This window comes from Nilaparvata lugens, chromosome 4, assembly GCF_014356525.2.
Source record: "Nilaparvata lugens isolate BPH chromosome 4, ASM1435652v1, whole genome shotgun sequence".
Classification (NCBI taxonomy): Eukaryota; Metazoa; Arthropoda; class Insecta; order Hemiptera; family Delphacidae; genus Nilaparvata; species Nilaparvata lugens.
Window position 1 is genome coordinate 68,925,436 of NC_052507.1, and position 24,744 is coordinate 68,950,179.

Here is a 24,744-nt window from a genome sequence, read left to right on the forward strand (position 1 = left end):
GCTTTGTTTAATCTAGCGCAGTTCATGTACGCTTTATACTTAAAATGGAGAGATCAATTCAAAAATTTTATGTAAAATATATTTTATTTCAATTCTTAAAAGTGAAATGCAACCTATCTTTTGGGAATGTCACTGTTTATGAAATTTGAAAGAAGAACAGTTTTAGGCTGAGCATGTTGTTTTCTCCCAGTCACAGCTTTATGATTTTTTTTTAATTGTATTGTATAAGTTGAAAGAATAAGACGTTGATTCTGTCAATTCCACTATATTTGTTCAAAAACTAATTTACATTACAGAACCAGGTTTCATTATACGGTAACACCTACCACATCTTCAGCTGAACTAATGTGTTTGTTATTGTGAAAGGAGCAGGAAATTCAATTTTTCAAATTTCACAATTCAAAATGGAATTTCCTGTTCCTTCCACAATAACAAACACATTCGTTCAGCTGAAGATGTGGTAGGTGTAACCATGAAACCTGTTTCTGTAATGTGAATTAATTTTTGAACAAATATAGTGGTATTGACAACATCAAAGTCTTATTCTTTAAATTATGGAGAACTACCACAACATCTCATACCATGCAATCAAGTCGGTAGGCAAGTATCACAGAGGGTGGAGTGGAATTACCCACAGAAACGTAATCCCAGACGTGGGTACTGCTGCAGTTCCTGTGATACATGAGCTGGTTAAGGCCCAGACGTATCCTCTAACTTGTCTTTCAGCCTGGAAAAATACTCGTGGTATTTTATACGTCTCCAAGTTAGGCGTTCCACGTCCACTTAGCAGGCGCCCAAGAAGGGACGTGAGCGTTTTGGAAGGAGAGACCAGTGGGAGGGGAGAGTTTGGATTTGGAGCAACAGACAAGGTTCTGGCCGCGACGCCACACGTTAGCGTCACATCTCCATGTGGGCACCTGCTGTTTGCATATACCGTGAGATGTGACTCGCGAACTATTAGGTGGGCCGTCCACTGGAACCGATAATGATTTTTGTATGATGATATGAATAAATATCAGTGAATTTAAACAGTTATTTTAATGTGTTACTAACAACAAAAACGGAGAGAAGAAACTGAATTCAAGAGGAAAAATGAAGAAAATTCTACTGATCTAGAATTAGAAAGTAGAAATAATTCTGTTATAATTGATAATTTATTAGAATGTACTTTCAAGTAGCATAATCTCATCGAAATCTATTCGATGGATGAAATTTTACAGACTTTGTAAGTAAACACACAAAGAAGAATCACTTTTTCTACTAACTAGCTTGGCAACCAGCCAACTACTGAACTGGACTGACGAAAACTGTTCCAATGGAAGACCGTATTCGGCCGAGATAACGGCCGGCAGATTCGACCGATCTAACGGATCAGTTGAATACGGTTCCAATGGGCGGTTACCCTTACGCATTGGCACTGCCAAGTCGGTAGGCAAGTATCATGGAGGAGTGCATTGAATGGAACCACGACTGTAGTACAGTTCCGGCGGTACGTGGGTTTGGCAAGCCCGGACGAATCCTCTAACTTGTCTACAAACCAGGAAATATACTCGTGGTTCCTAATTGTATACGTCTCTAGGGCGGGCGCTTGCACGTCCACCACACAGGCGCCCGAAAGGGAACACGAGCGTTTTGGAATGAAGGATCAGTGAGAGGGATTTTTCTACACACTATGATGCTACTTTCAGAGACGGAGGCGTTATTACCCGATTCCCACAGCCTGTGTCCCATGGTCTGGTCTCATGGGGGTTTTACATGCCTGCTAGTTCGAGAGACCCTTATTCCCATAGTCTGGTCTCTCACTGGCTAATAGTTTTGTAATATATTTATAAATACTAGACGATTATAATATAATTTAAATTATTAATATATATTATATAACGACGAGCTTGCAATGAAAATGCCCTGATACCACCGCTCCACCTGATTGTTGGCCATAACTTGGTCAGTAATAATTTCTTCGTTAGCTTCTTCCATTGGTTTTAAAACGACATGCTCTGTTAATCCTATTTTAGAATCATCTTCGATTTGTAGATTACTTTCTATCGAGTCACAATTGTTGAAGGCGTCTTCTTCAGGTAAGCCGCCGGGATCTGAGAAATTCTTCAAGTAGCGACATACTAAATGAATATGCTTACACATGTTTAATCTGACCGTTGCATCACTGCAAGTGCAACTGTACCTATGTACACATACTTGGCAAGTAACACAACTCAGTGAGCATTCGCAATCTGAAGCCTGTTTAACTGTGAATATTTGGGGTCTTTTAGAAGGAGAAACAACATTCCAGGCTTTTTCAGAACCAAGATTAGTTTCTACAACTAGGTCTACACCCAATGATAATGATTTTCTATGACGCTCCCTAACACTCCTCAATTTAGATGATACTTTATCCTTGGACCCAGATTCAGGATTGGTAGATGGACGATCATACTGAGTGAAATTTGTTCGTCGAAATTCATTACCATGGCCAACATGAGTCATACAATATTCAACATTGACAGTTCCATCGCCTTCAAACACAGCTTTCATTCTTGAAGGGCATGAAGCGTTAATTTTAGCTGAGCCTTGGGCTTTTAATTTTCTTTGGCGTTGTTCTTTTTCAATATAAATCCCTGATCTATGACAGTTGAAGTATAGAGAATAGTTATTACTCTCAGCAAGTACTTTCTTACCACTACGCTTTGTAAACAGAGCATTATGTTTGTCTTCGAGTTCTTTCTTCCATTCATAAAATTCCTCTGAACTGCTGAAGTTGAAGACTTCTGTTTTTAGAGCAATGTCATGTTCTCTTAGAAAATGAGTATCCAGATCACGGAAATTATGAAAAATAGAATCACACATAACACACATTACTAAACATCGTCTTTTCACTTCACTGTGATAAGGGTTTTCCAAATTTGGATGAACCTTTTGGAAATGTCTCTTGACATTATACGTTCTTGTAAAAGTTCTAGTACAAGCAGCACAAGTAATAATTTTATTAGAATCTTCCATTATATTAAGATTTAAGAACTTAACCTATTGATAGTAAATTGTTTGCAGCTATTTGAGTTCCACTGTCACCAAATGACACATCGACGTTCACTGTTCCCGTTAGTCTCTATTGAAGTAATCTATGTGAAGTAAACTGGATAATAAAAACTAAAAGTATTCTTTAATGTTTTAAACACACATTAAATGTGAGGTTAGTCAAGAAACAACAACAAAATACAACTCGAATGAAAACAAAACTTATTTCATCCTTCTGCAAAGGTATCTCCAAGATGGCTACTTCTTGATCGTGCTTAGAAAGAGGAAGCGCCCTTGAATATTTAATGTCGATAGTCGAGTTATCGATAGTTGATACAATCTGAACAGTTGTATTTTTTGTAGTTCTCGGTTTGATTTTATTATTTTATGATGGTGATCTATTTGTTTAATAACATTGAATAGTATTGTTAATGATAAAAATGAAATTCTACATCAACAAAGAAAAAGAGACTAGCCCACGCCCAAATATGACTGGGTCAAAGTGGGCCGCAGTCAAAGTAGGCTACATTAAAAAGTGCAATCGATGGCTCATGGATCCCAAACGATTTATAAATATTGGCTTTCGTAAAAATAAATCAGTTTATTTTTCATAAGGTTCAGGTTATAATAGATTTTTACGCCCCCAACAGGCAACATTGTACACATGTATATAGATATGCCTATTATAAGGCATTCTTGTATTGGATACGCGTATCATTACGTAGGATACGTAAAATCGCACAAGGATTCAATAGATGGCCATGGTTGATCTCGTATCAACTGTTTGGGAGAGTCCACAGAAAAAGAATCCTTACTTTGTGGAGAGTCACAGTTTCTATAGTGAGGTCCACGTTATAATGGCAGTGTATAAAGATAGAAGAATAGCAATGCCGATTCTCTGCATTAATTAATTATATTTCTATACTGTCAAAAACATTATTGTCATCGTTGTGGACCTAGAAAAGGATAGTACCACGGGCTTTGTCGAATGATAGACAAGGTCAAGGATAGCAAAACCAGATTTGATAAAATACTGCCATTATAACGTGGACCTCACTATAGAAATTTTAGTTGCTATAGGATGTCCAATGGAAACTCATATAATTATTATTCAAATGACAAATGACCCTCCCGTAAAACTGACTCTCACCATTTCTTCAAGCTCAATCATAATCAACTTGTTATACGGTACATAATAGATATTTTCATTTTGTATAATAAATTATTTATTATTGAAATAAATAATAATTAAAAAATGAATAATTTATTACCTAATAGGATACAGAACAACTCCCAATAATCAATCAGCTATCTACTGCAGCTACCTACCTTTTGATACTTGCTTTGCTAAATCAATTTTACATTATTTATATTGCAATGTCCATAAAAACCCCATTAATACCTATTTCTTGAATTTGTAGTTTTAAAAAGAATTTTCATAATAGAAAAAACTCCAATAATAATAATAGCTATATTGTAGGCTTATGGTCTAAAAGAGCAGAAAATTGAGATTTTAAAAATACAGATAAAAATGGTTCCTTCAAAGAAACCTACATCTTTAGCACAGGCGGCCGTTAAAACGACTGTCCACGTTATAATGGCAGTGACGATAGTAGATATACGCGCCGCGAACACGAGCAATTCACTTTTAATCAGCTGACTATATCTGTATTTTTACAGAAACGGTAAGAGATACAGATATAAAAAGCTTGGCATCAGCTGATTAAAAGTGAATTGCTCATGTTCGCGGCGCGAAAATCTGTACGCACCTTTAGGTAACTGTTCATTCTCGTTTAAAATAATCAATAATTATATTTTTTAATTATTTCATAATGAATTTTCATAATTAGGATGAAATATTTTGTTAATTAATTGTTAATTCTACATTGTTAAAAGACGATCTGGCAAAGAGCAAAGTGAGAAAGAGATAGCACTATCCGCTTTGTTGAATGATAGACAAGGATAGCAGTACCATTGCCAATTGATCACTATAGTCAGGTCCACGTTATAATGACAGTGAATAAAGATAGGAGAATAGCGATGCAGATTCTCTGCATTAATTAATTATATTTCTACACTGTCAAAAACATAATTGGCATCGTAGAAAAGGGTAGTACCACCGGCTTTGTCGAATGATAGACAAGGATAGCAATTCCAAAGTTGAACAAATACTGTCATTATAACGTGGACCTCACTATAGCTGCCATTATAACGTGGATCTTACTATGGTTCATCCCCTTACAATCTCAAACAGAGCTAAAAGTTAATATTATAGATTGTGTTCCAAATATTATTCCCTTTATAATTTTTGGTTGACTGGACTACAGTAGTAGGTACCGGTGTATGCTTGAGATATTTAAGTGTCTTCATACTTAAATTACAATTGGAGAATAAAATACGGTAGGCCAATGCACTTCACTATTTAACTAATAATTGATAATAAAAAGTATTATTATGTAAATTCATATCAATAACAGTTCAAAGTATTACTTACCACACACGTAATCGTCATTTTCTTTATTAAAATACTTGAAAAACAAACAACAGTCACAGTAAACGTTGTAACTAGCTGAACCAGATAGCCAACTTGATGTTAGCTTCAATCAATGAATACTTAGGGATTGTTGACATCGACTTAAAAGATATAAAGTGAAACATAAAATATGAGGAATTGACTCATTGAAGGAGAGCTTCAATACTGAATGTTTGTTTTATAAATGCTTAACAAATGTGAATTCAAGTTATGATATTAATGCTTTTTGAAATTTAATCAATATTGAAAGATAAATACATTGAGAAATCTCTTAACTATTGTACTGAATACAAGTAAGAATAGATGCAGTGAAATTTTATAAGTACAAGACTAAAAAAATATTTTATTTTGAGAATAAACAATATTTGAAATTGTTCCATACAACTTATGATATGATTTATGTTTCTGTGATAATTTTCAAATCGAAAATAGAAAATTCATTCAATAAAAACACATTTATGGAATCCATAAAATGTTTTATTTTTTAATACAAGTTTTCTGGAATGATTACAATTACTATCTTCATAAATAATGTCTTATGTACAAAATATTACATGAAAAACTAATATACATAGTCATATAGTCTACAGAATCTATTAGGCTACATAATAATCTCGTCGCTTCACTAACGCAATATAATATTTACTTGAAATTTGTTTTCTATAAATTAAATCTAAACAAATTTAACTATTGGAATATTAAAGTGAAGATGCCTTTCTAATTTGGCAGGATCTTGTGAGCTGGAAGATAAGATTTGAAACGGAAAAAAATATTTAGATGAAATCATACCTGAGATTTTATAGCTAACGTTCACCTTGTGAAAAATTGTTCAGTTGAGAATCACAGCTCAGTTTCATCAGAGTTGATGGAATAGAATAAATTAAATCTTGATCCGACAGTATTTTTGTGGACTGTTCAAGAATTAGGTCTATGAGGTTCAGGATTTTGATTAGCTACACAGATTGCACTCGATAAAGGCTCAAAATATTTTCTAAGAGCTTCTCCTCAATAATCATTACATTTCATTGTGTAGTGTTGTTTTTATAGATGAGAATCTTGTATAAGAAGTATGTATTTTTGGTTATAAACATTCAAGCATAAATTTTAAATTCAAGTTATCACTACACAAAATAACAGGAAATAAAATGATTAGTACTTTGATTTGTGTTTGGAACGACTGCACAAGTTATCCCACTCACTTTCATAGAATAATTCATATTAGTAATTTTTGAATAATAAAAAATAACAGCAATAACTGTAATAAGTTTTAATTTTCATGTTTATAATAATCATGTTCACTCTAAATCTGCGTTTACACCAAAGTTAATAACAAAATGTTAATAACTTAATCCTTATAGATTCTATTAGTTTGAACATAGCTTATCATACACATGATAAACATATTATGTGTTTGTCAAGTTCCGTTTAATCTAATATAAAATCTATATGAATCTATAATAGAATCTATAACTTTGGTGTAAACCCAGCTTAAAGCTATTGAAAAGTTCACAGAAAATTGTTGTTGAATTGTCAAATTATAAAATATACATATACATAATAATTACTAATTTGAACAGGTAACAAGATACAAGTAGCTGAAGAATACTTGGAAACTTACATTATTTTCCGAAATTTTCGGTGACTGTGCCATCTTTGTGAACGGTCTAGTTGTAGTGGACTAGAATAACTAGTTGTAGTGGACGGTCTAGTTGTAGTGGTTCTAATCCACTTTAACTAGAATTTGACAAAGGTGGCACAGCCACCAAAAATTTCGGAAAATATTGTAAGTTTCCAAGTGTTTTTTACCTATTTGTATCGTGTTACCTGTTCAAATTAGTATTATAAAACTGTAAAGTGTTTTCTGTTATGTGCTATAAATTATTATAACTACCGTATATGAAAAAATATAAAACCGATTGTTTAGCCTATCCTCATTTAAAACGGCAGATCCTTGACTTGATTATGATAACTACAATACTTGAATAGGTACCTGATTACTGATTGACAGATACAAGTGCGAATAGAGAAAAATGCTTAATAGGATTTCTGAAACTAATTAAAACTTATACTGAGGGCCTGATGCATTTATGCTGAAAATGGAGTACCTAGCTTGAGTTTTAATGCCATACATTATTTATTTATTCAATTTTACACAATTTATTCACTAAAATGAATTAGATCACAAATTTATACAATTAAGTGACACTCTAATACTAGAGGCAAGAGTACGGTAACAATTCTATTTACAAATAATCAGAGTTGAATTGCAGTATGAGGTAGAGAAATTTGCTTTTTCCTTCTAGTTTTTGGATCGAGCTCCAATTCGAGAGACAAACTCTCGAGTTCTGCCTGGAGGTTCTTGGAGTGTCGATACATGTGCACATAGTTGAGTTGCAGCTGACGCTGATAGCTGAGCACCTTCTCCTTCTCCTGAGACCATCTCACACGCTCTCTCTCCCACTCCAGTCGCTCCTCAGCCAGCTCCTTCTTTAGTTTTGCTACTGCATCACAGTTTTCAGTCTCACTTACTTTATCATCAGCTGCAGACCTTCCGTCGTTACCTCCACTCTCAGGAACATTAGCCTGTAATATTAGACAACATTGAAGTAATTTTCAGAAGAAAAAGTCGGATTCATTGAACAGCCAGCTGGAACTACAGTATTGTGCTAGCTTATAATCACATACGATTTTATGGAGTAATCTTTCGTTCTGGAAGAGATAAATAATATATACTTGGAAGGGAAGATATTGTACGTTTCATATAATTCGTAACATATACGCTGGAGTATTGAGTATAGGAAGTCAAGGTCCATATAGGACTGTAGTGCTAATAAAGGAAGAAGAAGAAGAAGAAGAAGAAGAAGAAGAAGAAGAAGAAGAAGAAGAAGAAGAAGAAGAAGAAGAAGAAGAATATCTTTCGTTCGGAATCGAAAAAAAATGATGATAATTGTGATAAAATATCTTTACTAGATCCAGAATACAGATTAATCGAATTTCTTATTCCATAATAAGCCTATTGCTTGATAATTATCAAATATAAGGAAGAGCATGCTCCCCTTGATAAATTTGACTGTGTGCTGTAAAAATATTAGGAGATATGTACTGAGGATATACTACTGTATAACCTACTATAAAGAGATACTAAGGATAGAATGTGGTCTGATACTAAGGGAGATATTAAGAATGTAGAATGAAGATACTAAGGATGTGTTGGAGATTCTATAAGGCTGAAAGACACCAGGTTGGGACACTAGTGGTGTCTATATGTAAAAGAAGCTGGGAAACCAATGAGAAACCATGGTGTCCCAGCTCGTGTCACTACAGTGTAATGAGCGCAATAGATCAAGACTGTTATTGATAAATGAATTAATAGATAATAGGTAATGCCCAGTGACTCATTAGGTAATCATTTTTTAAGAAGTTGGAGGCGACAATAGCTTGAGATCTATTAATAAAAAATTTCTTCTATTAAGACCTCTTCTCCGATTTGAAATTTTCGAGATCTGGAAAACTGATCTGACAGTTGAATTAATCTGGCATTTTCCATTCATGTGGCAAGAGTATATCACATTATACATGATTTAATAATAATATATGATCAATTTCATAAAACTGACACCAGACCTGAGCCAACCAGGCCACTCGATATCATTAATATTATTATCATATATGATAAATTAAAATATGATGAGGTTTCTTACCGATTTCAATTTGGCTTCCAATTTAGCAATGACACTTGTGAGCTCATCAGTTTCCAGAGTGTGTTGCTCTTTAAGCTGTTGATTGTGCCTTGCATTCTCAGCAACTTCTGATTTCAAATTAGATACTTCCAAGTCTCGCTGCTCCAATAGCAGCCTCAGTTCTCGGATTTCACTCCTCAGAGATATCACTTCGTGACCTTTCGTCGCTTGTTCACCCTGTTGAACAGAAGAAAAATGCAATTGATTGGAAAGTGTTCACCCTGTTGAACAGAAGAAGAATGCAATTGACTGGAAAATATTTCATAAAATCACCAATGAGCTTCATAGTATTTATGTCTGGCACTAAATTTAGTAGGTAAAAAACGAAAAAAGTGATTTTGTAAGTTCTATCTTGGTTTTTAATAGGATTTGTTAAAAAACTATACTAAAATGATGATATGATTAGAAAGAATTTCGGAGTATTACTTTTATAAGAGAAGAATTCAAGTAAGTTTGATTAGCTCGGAAAAATGATTAATTTTGAAAAGTATTGCCACCTTTTGGAGCGAATAGCACCGCTGGCTTTGTACATTCACTCGTAAATCAACTCGACATTTATAAAACTGAATGAGTTTTCAATGTTATTAATTTTAAACAATGATAAAATCATTTATTAGTTGAGAATTATAATATTCAGGTGCAGAACTAGGTTTGAACAATGATAAATTCATTTGGATTGCTAATGAGTTAATAACATCTATCAGTTTTGAACAATGATACTATAGTTTTTATCAATTAACTATTATGATAAGTAGTTTTTTTAAAAGAAGATTGATATAAAATTGGCCAACCCGCTTTGTTTAAGAACTTTGTTGATTTAATTTCACAACTTTCACTCGATCTAATTTGTTATAAAAGCTGTTAGATTGTGCAATCTGTATCTCAACTTTATTTTTTTTTATTTGTAAAACATATCATGTTTTATGTAGTCGTCACCCTCCTATACGCTGTGGCAATTATGTTCTTTATTAACCTTTCAATATCGGGGCACCGAGCTCCGCTCTGGAGTACAAAAGCATATACAATTTATTACGAAAAAATAAATTATAATATATTTATAGTTCATACAGAATGGTTCTATCTAATCATAGTGGATTGAGATTAATTCCCAGAGGAATGCAAAAATTTCTCTCACAAAAGCATGTTAAATTTTAAACCGGATTAATTTCACGTGCACAAAATCAGAGAAGACCATTTCAAAAAGATAGCTTATCTGATTACTTTTCGTGGATTTAATTATAATTTAAACTTAACCGGCTTTTGTACAACCGGCACTAAGTACCTGATTGAATGATTACAAAAGTTCAACAGCTGAGTCATAATTTTGTCCCACACACATGAACTCGCTCACTCACTTCCATCATTAACAGACGAAATAATTATTATCAGCTGTTTTTTCAAGGATGAATAATAATTATCCTTTTAATGACCTTCAGCAAGTTTTCCCAGGGATGAGACCTAGTGCAATCGAATTTTTATATTATAAACCTACTATGTTCTGAATTTCGTGAGAATCGTTAGAGCCGTTTTCAAGATCCAGGGAACATTTAAACATCCAAACATCAAAACTATAAACAGGAATTGCTCGTTTAATACTTTAAGATAACGAGGTTTCCCATTAGGAGGGGAGACTGTGATATCCCTACGGATGTGGTTACCTGGCAACATGATTGATTCAATATACAAATTGAGTTATTCAAGTATTTTCTATTCGATCATGGCTTATTCAATTTTCATATAAGCAAAGTGATTTTATGTTTTATGGCTGTATTATAGCCTAACTATACCTAAATGAAACAAAATATCAATACAGAAGGGAAAGCTGATCTTTGTTTTGGCAAAGCGTAAACAACATCTAAACTGAACTACCTAATTCAAGTAGCAGAGTAGAAAAATTGATTTCAAATAATCTTTCTCTAAAACAATTAGTATAATCTTTCTCTAAAACAATTGGTATAATCTTTCTCTAAAGCAATTAATCAATAATCAATTAATCAATAATCAATTAGAAATTGAATAAAGTGAATAATTTATCTGTACCTGAGTCTCTTTTAGAATGATAGCCTATTTTAATTATTGGACAAAATTATTCTTACTCCTCTATACATTTCAATTGACATGTCTACAGTACACAGAACAAAATGCTATACAACAGTTTAGAAACTTTCTACTGGTGAAATTCATAACAGTTTTTCGATTTTCATATTATTTATTTCTGTTGAAGTTGAAACATCTTGTTTCAAAGAGTCTCAACTTTAACGTGTCTTGAAACAAAGTCTCTAACTTCAACAGAGCTACTACCAAGTTTTTCGTCTTGGAAAACAACCTCAATCATTCATTATAATTTATTGTACTTAGCGGATATGAATAAGTCACTCAAATTATAAGGTTATAAACACCGTACAAAAGAAATGTTTCAAAGGTGTTTTTTTTTCAATTACAGTGTATACACACAGTAAACTTTTTATTTATATAATACAGTAATAATATTAATGCCAAGTGACCTGGCTGGCTCAGGTCTGGTGTCAGAGTTTCCAGATCGCATCTCCTGATTAATATCTCAGTGTCTCTGACATGACTTAACTATTGTTTTTAGGCAGTCGGGACCGAAGGGAATAACGAGGCTTGAAACGAAGTATCTAACTCCAACAGATCTATTACTTATTTACATTTTGAATAGTGTATATTATCAATGTAAATAAATAAATTAATAAATAACGTGGAGAAAAGATGGCATAAGTACATATCCAATTGTATAGGTCGTTCATGCTCCAAATTTCAAGCCGATTGCTGTCGACTTTTGTCTATTATAACTGTTTTGTTGGAGTGAGAGTCTAAGAGCAGCACAGTATGAGAGACTACCAGCGTCACAAGGCTCCAAGAAAAACAAACTACAGGTACTATCGGCTTGAGCTAACAATGAAAATTGTAATATAAACGCCCTATACCATGAGATATCTTTTCTGTCTGTGTAGTTGAGAAGTTGATATTGTGGTAATTATTCATATTAAATGGAAAAGACTAAGAAATCGCACCTCCTGATTAATCTCAGTGCCTCTGACATGTTTGGAAATAATTGTTTTTTGACAATTTCTTAGTCTTTTTCATTTAAGATATCTTTTCTCTATGGTGGTACCTGGTAGGTCTGCATCATGAGCATCTGCTCAAGCTTGTGCGTCTTCTGCGAAACGGTACGCAGCCGGTTCTCGTGGAGGGCCTTGATGCGACGCATCTCGCGCTCCCAGGCCTTCTCCTTCTCCTGGTAGACGCGGAAGATGACCTGTTCGTTGTGCTCCATGGTCTGGCGCAGGTAGGCCACCTCCGAGTCGCGCTCACGCAATGCAGCCTCCAGTTCGGCCATCACCCCCGACTCGGTCGGCGACGGAGTCAGGTCCACCAGGCTGCCCGAACCCGTCTCCGAAGCCAGCATCCTGGACAGAAAACTGAATCATTAGGGCGGGTTCCCACATCAGTGCACGTGTCTGGTACAGTAAAGATATTCATTATATTTATTGATTCAAGATACACAATTATTCATTAAAATAATTGGGGGAGGACCAACAGGCAACCCAAAACTGTTCCTCCCCCTTTTTAATTCCACTTTTTTAAATCCTCCCACTTTTTCATCATATACTAGTCCAGAAAGAAGGCAATAATATGTTTTGTCATAGTCATTCAATCTCAGCTGTTTTCCATGCATGGAATCAAGCCGGTATACAGCTGTTTGCAGAACTAATAAGCATATGATTATCATTACAGCATACTGTACTGTAATGAAATCATATGTTTTCTTTGCAGTCGAGCATGTTTCCTAGTTTCGAAATAGGAACAGCAAAACTGCTACAAAAAAACCACCTTCAGTACTCCAGGTGAAAGTTTTGTCAACTTCCACAAAATTCCTGATTCGGAATTTGTAAACTCAAATTCATTTATTTGCCAAGAAATAATACTAAAATAAATATTTTAACTTACAAACTAGGTTATGTTTATAGAATGCATCTAGTAACTTCAGCATTCAGCACAAGCAGGTAATGTTTTCTATTTCTCAATTATTCTTCTTCAGATTATTATGACAAAAAATAGTGTACGTTACTTGGACGTGAATGTATTTTGCAGTGCTTGAAAGATATTCTTGTCTCAGCTAACTCTTCGACTAGAAACATCATTCTCGCCTGCAAAAGACCTCTTCCCACCCTTGTGACATAAGATACTATTACCACTTTCAAAAATATGTGTCCAATTTACTAAGCAACTAGAAATTTTGGATTTAGAAAGATTGAAACCCAAATTAAATAACAAAATGACTTCCACTAAACTTCAAATATTTATTATACTCTGTCTTGACTGCAATGAGTGCTGGAAGATTAAGCCGACCCTCGCTCCTCCACGCGCAGGCACACACGTCCGGCTTACCTGCGCCATTGATATACTATGTATACTACGTAGTATACAGGTAGACAGACCGTCCCTTTACTCATACACACAAAACGAGACTGCGCTTGTGTGTGTGAGTAGTAGGAGGGTCGGCTTAATCTTTCAGCACTCATCGCAGTCTGGACAGAGTATAAATAATATAATATTGAATTAATAATCAAACTACTATTTCCATATTATCCTCAATATGATTTCTTATGGGACCTTCTCCACTCAACCCGGCCGAGCAAGTATGAATAGACTCACAAGAACTCATGCGAATTATATTTTGAATTGAAAACACTTTTGAAGTGGAAACACGCACTTTTCAGAAGTTACGACGTTTCAACCTGTTGTTGGTCATCTTCAGACTGAGGAGACTCCGAGTTTCCTCAGTCTGGAGATGACCAACAACAGGTCGCAACGTCATGACTACTAGTGTTTCCACTTCAAACATGTTTGGATTAATAGTTAGTAAGTTAAAAATATACTGAATATATTTTTGAAACAACAAATATCAATGATGAATTATGCTCTTTGTAGTTACCAAACAATTAATTGTAATATTTTTTGAGAACAATTACTGTTCTTGAAGAGTATGTAATAAAGAATTTTGACCAAAATAGAATGGATCTACAACACAGAGAATTTTATTTTAACTGACTCTGATACTGTGATTGTCCATGGATACCTTGAGAGATGATGGTTTCGGGAGCTGGTGGTGGACTTGTGGACACTATCCATGCTGTCATACCCGAGGGTGGACTTGTGAACGCTGTCCATGCTGTCATAGCCGAGGGTGGACTTATGGACGCTGTCCATGCTGTCGTATCCAATGCCAAGGCCGAGGGAGGGAGTGAGGGGCAGTGAGGACATGGCCAGTGCTGAGGGCGAGGTCGAGCGGAGCTTCCTGTCCAGAGAGTAGTTGCTGCTGCTACTGCCATGAGTGTGTCGCAGATCGTTGCTACCTGACAACAAACAATCAAGTAAATCAAGTAGAATTTCAACAAATATTCAAGTACCGTAATGCAAGTAGAATTTCAACAAACATTAAGTAATTCAAGTAGAATTTCAACAAATATTCAAGAATTCAAGTAGAATTTCAACAAATATTCAAGTAATTCAAGTAGAATTTCAACAAACATCAAGTAATTCAAGTAGAATTTCAACAAATATTCAAGTAATTAAAGTAGAATTTCAACAAATATTCAAGTAATTCAAGTAGAATTTCAACAAATATATTCAAGAATATTTATAAGATTAATTACAAAGAAATTATATAGGCAACAAACATTCAAGTAATTCAAGTAAAATTTCAACAAATATTCAAGAATATTGATAAGATTGATTACAAAGAAATGCCACAATCAACAAACATTCAAGTAATTAAAGTAGAATTTCAACAAATATTCAAGTAATTCAAGTAAAATTTCAACAAATATTCAAGAATATTGATAAGATTGATTACAAAGAAATGCCACAATCAACAAACATTCAAGTAATTCAAGTGGAATTTCAACAAGTATTCAAGAATATTGATAAGATTAATTACAAAGAAATTCTATAGGCAACGAACATTCAAGTAATTCAAGTAGAATTTCAACAAATATTCAAGAATATTGATAAGATCAATTACAAAGAAATTCTTTAGTGAGGTCCACGTTATAATGACAGTATTTCATTAGCATTGGTGCTGTTATCATTGTCTATCATTCAACAAAGCAGATAGCGCTATTCTTTCCTACCTCCGAAATGTTGCCAGATCTTTTAACAATGTAGAAATTTAATTAATAGCATAATATTAGATCTCAAATATAATAACTCATTATGTTAATGATTGGAAAATGTATTTTCTTGACAAATAAACTGTAATATTGATTATGAAAACACAAATTGAGAGCACTTTTATCAATAAAAGTGATTGACAATTTCAATTTGTGTTTTCATTATGGAAAAGTACCACAACATCACATACAACACTGTATGTACAAAACTGTAATATGATTGAATATTTTAAAAAGAATGAACAGTTGATATCGCATCAGATATACCCGTATCAGCTAATAAAAATAATATAAAAATTGTAATACGGTACCCTTTCATTATAACATTTTAAAAACTTTAAAACATTTAACCTTATTAAAACTTTAAAAGGGTACTACACGTTTTATATTGTTTTTGAAAAAAGTAGCCCACATAAGTCAGGTGATTTTTGTATCAGCCATCTTATATAAATATAGAAAGCAATGGCAAAGCAGAGAATTGGCAACGCTGTTTTCCTATCTTTCTCCACTGTAATAATACAATCAAAATTATTATTGTTAATACAATCACAAATCATACAATATTATGAGTGGGAGAGAGAGCAACAGGCTTAGCCCAAAACTACTGTTCTTCTCTCAAATTGTAAAGCACCACAAAAATAATATCCTATTTGATAATAAACAACTCCACTGATGTATTCATAGGGTATTTTTAAAATCAGTTGGTGAAAAATTGAAGGAAAAGATTAAATTTTCAATTTACCTATCTCCCTTTATTTCCTTTTAAAAATCTTAGGAGTAGATATTGCCGGTACTGAAGTTGAACACAAATAGCAATGGGAAGAAATGACACAAAAAATATCTATTCAATTATTTAGACAGAGGTAAGGAATAATATCCTAGCCACATCATCATGTATCGTACCGTCATGTAGGTAACTCATCACGCCTTATCGGTTTTGAAGAATTCATTCTACTCAATTATTAAGCTGGATTCCCACTCACCAGTGACAGTGAAAGTTATCGGTACAGTAAGAATATCTATCATTCCTATATAACTTCAAATGGGATTATTCATACTCGTTTGGCCATGCTGAGTGGGAACAGTCCAATTAGAACTCATGGAAATTATATATTTCCACTGTACCGGTCATTTTTACTATCACTAGTGTGTGGAGATTCAGCTTTATTAGCCTATAGTACTACCGCACAGAACTTGACAATTTTTGTAAACAGACACTAGATAAATGTGTAAAAAGTATTTCAATTGAATACACGAGTCTTAATTTTACCAGTAAGTCTATTCACTTCAATAGTAATTCACTATTCACTCAGTTTATTTACAAAATCTATATTCATTATAAAGAGTTTGGCAGGGAGGTATGGATGATTTGAAATAACAGTTACACACTCATTTTTAAACGAAACTCAAAATTTATTTTTCTAGTGTGTACCTTTGATGTTGCCATTATAAAAATTGAAGAGGAAAAATTGAAACATTGGTTATGTACGAAAAATAAATGTACTTTTTAAATGCTGCCCGTTTATGTCCATACACTCCTGTAGACGTTGTGACAAGTTGTCTGTACTCCTCTGAAGCATTGCACGTAGTACCGCTCGAATTTAATGTGTTATTGTTCCACTCTGGGCTTCAAGGTTTTGTGGTTTGTTTATGTATAATATACGTGCTTTTAGGTAGCCCCATAAAACTAATTATTGGCCCTTCCTTTTCCGAGAAAACGGACGAACCGTCACTGTCAATATACCCAACTATTCTGCGTTCATTTTTCTGCCACAATTGAGAAAACGACTTATCAATGTCAATACTGCATGGTTTCAACAAGATGGGACGATATTCCATACATCGAGAGCAGCTATGCAATTTCTAAGGCAGACCTTCCCTGGACGCCTCATTTCGTTGCGTGGAGATGTGGAGTGGTCACCGGACCTGTCACCTTGTGACTATTTTTTATGGGGCTACCTAAAAGCACGTGTATTAATAAAAAAATCACAAACCTGTGAAGACCTGAGTGAAACAATAGCACAGGAAATTTGAGCGGTATCACGTGCAATACTTCAGAGGAGTATGGACAACTTCTCACAACGTCTACAGGAGTGTATGGACAAAAACAGACAGCATTTAACATATGTAATTTTTCGTACATAATCAATGTTTCAATTTGTTCCTATTTAATTTTTACAATGGCAACATCAAAGATACACACTAGAGAAATACATTTTAAGTATCGTTTAAAAATGAGTGTGTAACTGTTATTTCAAATCATCCATACCTCCCTACCCAACCCTGTAGTAAGATCAATACGATATTGACTTGCAGTCTGTACTTACTGCCATAGAGCGTGAGATGGGAGCCAGGCCTGGCCAGGATGGGCGTTGATCCGTACCTCTCACTCAACCGACCCGACGACGGCACTAGTGGCTTGAAAGCCACCGGTCGAATCACCACCTTGCCCTGTTCAGCCAACACACATCACAATCGCTATTAAATCTCTCGAATATTCCACACATCACACGTCTTCTGTATTCAATTAATTCCAAATATAGTTTCATTAAGTTGGTGGAAAATAAATGCATTCAAATCCAGGTCATATTAGGAACATTGTTAATAATAAAAACATATTGAAATCAAATCAAATAAAGTTTTCTTCACAAATTCAGTAAGGTACAGAAATAATAGAATATTATATAACACTTGTGAATTTTCCCCACTTAGACAAGTTTGTTTGTGGTGAAAGAGTTCATAAACATAACTTGGTACTAAAAAGAAAATAATAAATATTTATATTTTAACTTAATATAAAAAGTTGATTACATTTTTTGAAGAGAATTATGTTTGAATTGAAGTAGCACAATATAAATATTACGATAAATATTGACAGATGAAATAAGAAAAATAATTAGTCACAATACATGTATAGTAATATTAATCGCATGGCTATTGATGGGGAGTCCCTGACGGAAGTTCCACATTGTCACATGTATGATTGAATGAAATAGATCCTTATTCATGAACAGTTTTGTGTTCATGAAAGTGAACAGTTTTTGTGTAGTTGTCGAAAATCTTTCAGTTCATATAGAAAGCATTGTTTTATAAAAACAGAAAGTCTACAGATGTTGATACTATTATAGTAAATACTATGATTTACAGCATTTGATTTGGATTTTCGTTTAATAATAATTATTAAAAACAGAAAGATGAACATGGAGAAGAGTCACAATTATACATGTAGGTATGATTAGTATGAGACTGCATGTATGATTAGGAACAATGATGAGACTGATGCATTTTTCATTCAGCTCATTTATTAGAAACATTGTTAAATGAAAACAAAAAGAAAAATGTAGTATAATATTATGGAGAAGAGTCACAATTCAGTCCAAAAACTTACAATGCTTATTCAGTTTATGTAAAACATTATTGTTAATAAAACAGAAATATAAAATATGAAGAGTACTATAGTCACCCATTAAAAGTTGGAAATACTCTTGAGGAACTTAAAGTATTGTAAGTAAACAGTATCAGACATGATAACATGTTTACAACTTATAAGATACCGTATAAGAGTAAGATAAATAGGAAAAAATTCCTCTTGAAAGATAAGCCGATAAATAGAATTCTTATAAGCTACTTAAAGTCATCAAATGATCAAAATGCAGATCAACAAGATAACAAGAAGAAGAAATGTTGGAAAATTTGGTAGGAGGTGATATAAAAATTGAGGATATAAACTCGCATGGATCGGTACGTTATTGCATTCTTCAAAAATCACTACACTTATATGGGCTACTTTATTCAAATTAATAAAAAAAATATAAAAACTTGTAGTACCCTTTATCAGTTTTTTAATAAAGGGTACTACAAGTTTTTATATTGTTTTTATTAATTTACATTCTTCAAATATGACAGGGTATAAAAATGTTATGAAAATCAATTAAATTTAAAACCGAAACAGGCACATATGCCTATTCCCTGAGAGTCAGTCAATTCTCAACAGCTCTACTGTTTAAACTCTTCTGGAAGTCCTAAAGTATGATTCTCCTATAAGAAGGTAGAACATTATTATTCCGAATAGTCAATATATAATACAGTATTTGCTTATTGTAACTGGTCACGCATAGAAATCATTGGTGATGATGATTTAAACATGAGAAAGAGTTGGACCAAGAAAGAAATTTCAAAGCTAAACAATCTACAGGCCATAAGTTACAGCATTGTATTAGATCTATTGAGCAATAACAATCATTTATGCGTTCAAGAGTTACCGTACTACAAGACGGACACAAGAGAAAGCGATCAAGGCAGCTGAACATGAAAAGCGCCTGACTACTAATGGCTGTTACATGATATATTTATAACTTTTTAAGGAAGTCACAAATACCACGAGTTGGATACCATAACTAACACACAGATCATTAACTAGAGCAGCTAATTGCATGATGAGCTTTCATTTTTGTCTATAAAAGATTGTCGAATGAAAAGGAAAGCCGTTTTGGGGAGTGAGATGTTTGGTATTATAAATCAGTTCTTTTTAGAAATTCAATAGAAAATGTTTGAACTATTCAAATTAACCTCAATGATTGTCTTTTTTCTTTAGGACTAGTTTTAATATAAATACAAATAAAAATATAAATCTCAGTATCATTTTGAAATATTTTTTCATTTAGTAATAAATTTCTAAATGAAGAAATAATTTAAAAGGATACTGAGATTTATTTATTTTATAGATTAATTTTATTTAAACTTCAATGATTATTAAGACACATTAATCAATTTTGGATGGATTTATCTCACCTTATTGATGAAGTTCTTCATAAATCTTCTCATTTCAAACACACAAGGAACTTGATAACACATTATTGTCAAGGGAATAGACTACATTTAAATAATCTATCATCGGTGCATGTTATAGATAACTTGAAGCCTATATTGGCTATTTCAATAATGCGCAGCGGAATAAAGTTGAAGTTCCAATAAACCTTCATCTTTTTTAGATAAACTTGGAAGGTTTCTTATTTCACAGGCTTCATCCAATGTATTGTATTGATTGATTAAATGAAAAGGGAGTGAGTTCGGTACACTCAATCTTTTCAAAGGATTTTATAGTACCTTGTATAATTTTCAACATATATCAATAATGTATGCATGAAACGTAGTAGCTCAAGTACCAACTATAAACATAATCACTTCAATTGATTATGATACACTCTCATTTAACATTACAGTGCAAAAAAATTATGTCACTTCAGCTATATGCACGTTGTTGAGTAAGATTTCATAAAATAGAATAATTAAGTTGGATTGATACAAATTATGTAGGCTTAGGAGATTTTTTTATTTCACAAAAAATAATACAAATCGAATAATTAATTATTCTAAGCTCAGTATTTTCATTGAAAAAATTCAGCATTAAAAATGGGAAATGCTTAGTTCAAATTCAAATAGCTTATTCACTAAAAATATACGAGATATTTACAAAATATTAAGAATATACGTTTAAAAGTGAACAAGTTATTACTATACTCATAAATATGGCTATAATTTACATCTTTTTTCAAAGTACAGTTCTCATAATTATCTCAATGCATGGGATCATATTTTTATGTTACAAGCTATATTGCTAAAATTCAATAAATGCCACTTACTATAATGAATGAGTTGATGTGATAAACATATAATTATATTGAGAGAATATTTTGATTCCAAGTGAAAGACATTACAAATTTTATCTACCAAAATGTAGGCCTATGCTAACAATTCAAATGCATTATATAATGCATATGAATGCATGTCTGATAAATATGAATGCTTTAATACGTGAAGACTCAATTATTCATTGACAGATTCAACATATAAAATTCAAATTAATTTGAATAATAGCTATTTCATTGTTAAAAAGGAATGAATAATATTCAAAACTTCAAAAGACTGAATTAAATAATTGTGATTCTAATCAATTCATTTTCGCCACACTGCACAGAAAGCAGCTGTTTTCCAGTCCCTACGTAGATCTGAAAGACCTTGTTTGCAGACGACGTCAGAAAAGGGTTTCTTTTCCGGTCTAGGCCAGAAAGTTGTCTCTTTCCAGCCGCTCATGGAAGTAGTTAATAAGTCATCCGCTAGATCGGACGAGTGTCCACTTTCATCATCAGCTGAAGTCGCCATGATTTCAGTTCCAGTTTCGAATCAAACTAATTTGCTTCGCAACCAGTTTTATTTAATTATTTATTGTTGATTAGTGCATTCCGAATTTTCAAAAATGCTTGAAGATGACTGTGGTATTCCAAGTGAAATTTTAAAAGAATCTGAAATCCTGACTGCAAATCTTCTACCACTAAAATCAAGAGATAGGTACTATAGCTTAACGAGTATTCTTTATTTTGTATTCTTTATTTATTTTGTCAGCAATACCTGTAGTGTGGCGAAAAATATCGTTCGCACCACGGGCAAAAATGTTTTTCCAGCTCTCAATCTTTTCTAGTCCTCGGCCTACGGCCTCGGACTTGAAAACTGATTTCGAGCTGGAAAAATATCATTTTCTGCTCTAGGTGCGAAATATACTATTTATTCAAAAACTTTATACATTACATAGTAAGTACCGTAAAAACAAAGTAAAGGTGATACCGTACATTAGATTGTAACATTAATATGAAAAACAAGTAAAAAGTAAATGAATAACTCCATGCTTGGACAATGAGTCCGTGTGCATGGAGGAGTCTAATAGTTTAACTACGGTAAGTGACTTGAAGTAAAAACAATTAAATTACTTTAAATACACGTTCTTGTTAAAAGAGAATGAATGATATTCATAAGACTAAATACTTGAAAAAAATAGTTTCAGTATCTCACTTGCCTATTCGCTTTGTGCATAGTCCAACTAGACTTTCTTTACTTCTCACATAGACTCTCTCTTGAATGACCAGCTCTATTATTCTCTACATCTTAGTCATTTTAGTATCTCTATTGATGGATAAATGATCGAATTGAATACTCAATTCATTGTCAGCATGACAGTCGACTTTCACCGCTATGAACTATGAATGGTCGACTGTTCAGCTGCTTACAGGTCTGAATCCAGACAACACAATAAGATCACGAATACTTATTGCGAAAGTAAAAACTTTATTTGAATAGACAGACTGGCACTTATTTCACAACGTTCATGAAGTACTATTATTGCAAAAGTTAACAAATATTGACAGAATTTTTTTCAAATCAATAAAACAAGTTCTCATTCTCGAGAACACAAGAGAGTAAATTCAAAATAATAGGAGAGAAGCCACTATTTTGTCCAAAGGTGAGTAAATATTGTTTGGTCCCATTCAGTCTATTTCCTGAAAGTCTCTCATTTTAGGGCAAACGAACTCCTAAAAGTATTCATTTGCTCTGATATATATATTTAAAATTTCAAGTAATAAAAATAATGTTCGTCGAAATTTGCAAGCAGCACATATATAAATAAATCATCTCTTTTCTATTTAGGGCTACTTGTAATATATAAATAGAAATACAAATCTCAGTACCATTTTTCCCACTTTGCCAAAATGGCATGAATGTTGAAACACGTTGTGATAAAATAATTCAAAAAAGCGTACTGAAATTTTTATTTTTATTTCTATTTATAAATAAACCAATATGTTTTTTCAAATATTTTAATCGGTTGAATTTTTTGAATAAATATTGGTGTTATGTGACTCTTTTATATTTATTAATAAACACTGACTATATTGTCAATTCAACTTTATCTTACTTAGACCTGAAGGGCTGCAGTTTTGTTTTGAAACCAACACACTTCTTCAGCTGTACAGCTAATCATAGCATTTTTAGGCTCTCAATAGAACAAAAACTGAATTGTTATTATATAGAGCTAGAAACAAATTGTTCTAGTTTATTATTCCGAACTGCAAAGCATCTCACTGTATATTTATTGAATTAATAATCAAAACTATGACATAATCATTCTCCAAACATTTTTTTCAATAGAAGAAGAACGAATAATTCAATAATAATGTTCCAAGTTCCAAGAAAAACTTCTCATTGATGAATATTAATGTCGAGTTGAATATTATTACTCTGTTGCATATCCATACATTTTCACTATTAAAATTGAACTTGAATTTTAAAAGCACTTATTGAGTGAAAATGCACTTACATTTGTAGTGACGATCGTTTCGACCTGTTGTTGGTCATCATCAGACTATAGGAATTTACTCTAATGTCAGAGTTTACTAAAATCGGAGTAGGAATTCACTCTAACGTGAATATTATTCACGTAGGCTTTTGAAACAGAAAAAAGCAATGTTATTTTATTGATCATGTTGAACTAGTAGGTTTGACATGATCAATAAAAATCCATAGACCACTTTTTGAAAAAGAATCTCTACCTCTCTACTAAACAAGGAAGGATATCAGTCGTTTAAATCAAAATCATCGAGCCTCGACGGCAATAGGCTAATAATAATGAGGAATCACGATCATGACTTCCTTTTCTGCCACGTTATTTTTCCGAAATTTTTACAACCATCATTTCCAGAACAGTTTTAAGCCATTAGATGCTGAATCGAAAGTTTTCGCCATTCTAAAAGCAGCACCTTCAAGAAAAAGCGGTTCACTGTTCATCCAACGCTAGCACCTAGCAGCCATGACCAGCAGTGCGTTACATTATTGTACAAGACATTACCGTAGATCTGGTTGGATGCACCCAAGCGTTCAAACTGCATTTCAGTGTCTGGAGCAGTATTCAAAAAATGAAAACTCATCTTCAATTGAAATATCCAACTAGATCCTACCTAGGACCCTAGGAGATTATCAATAGTAGTAGATAAAGGTGCATTGTAATAGTTATGATGGAGGAAATTGTTAGCAGAATTGTCATCGAACATCAGTCATCAGATATATTGAAAAAGGTTCAGCAGATTTAAGGCTGTGCAAAAGCTTAAAATAAACTTTCTTCTGGTGATATTTTCCAAAGTTTTTCGATTTGTATATCATCAAGCTATCAAAATGAAAAAGTTTTCTTAGGAAAACATTTTTTTTCGATCATTACTTTTTGAGATATGAGCGCCTAAAGTTTAAATTTTTGGGACAGAGCATTTCAACATAACTTTTAGTTGAGTTATTCATTACTTTTTAGATATTAGCGCCTGAAGTTAAAATTTTTGGTACAGAACATTTCGACATAACTTTAAGTTGAGTTATTTTTGGTAAATTGTATAACTTTCTCAAAAATTGATATTTTCAAAAAAAAATTGTTTCATTCAATCAA

The 24,744-nt window shown here is 33.0% G+C and overlaps 2 protein-coding genes across 2 annotated transcripts in view; both read right to left on the minus strand.

Moving 5' to 3' along the window:
• Positions 1–1,863: 1,863 nt before the first annotated feature.
• LOC111052466 lies at positions 1,864–3,296 on the minus strand. The gene has a single exon (XM_039427079.1). It carries the CDS (start codon positions 2,995–2,997, stop codon positions 1,864–1,866), a length of 1,134 nt encoding a protein of 377 aa, XP_039283013.1. The 5' UTR covers positions 2,998–3,296.
• A 4,452-nt stretch (positions 3,297–7,748) lies between these two features.
• LOC111052467 (leucine zipper putative tumor suppressor 2 homolog) overlaps positions 7,749–24,744 on the minus strand; it is an 84,655-nt gene continuing 67,659 nt past the window's right edge. The window contains exons 4-9 of the mRNA XM_039427081.1: positions 17,810–17,933; positions 14,390–14,666; positions 12,413–12,716; positions 11,326–11,349; positions 9,247–9,462; positions 7,749–8,128 (exon numbers count right to left, since the gene is read on the minus strand). Of these exons, the coding sequence (XP_039283015.1) occupies positions 7,799–8,128; positions 9,247–9,462; positions 11,326–11,349; positions 12,413–12,716; positions 14,390–14,666; positions 17,810–17,933 (1,275 nt within the window). The 3' untranslated portion in view covers positions 7,749–7,798. The remainder of the gene's footprint in view (positions 8,129–9,246; positions 9,463–11,325; positions 11,350–12,412; positions 12,717–14,389; positions 14,667–17,809; positions 17,934–24,744) is intronic.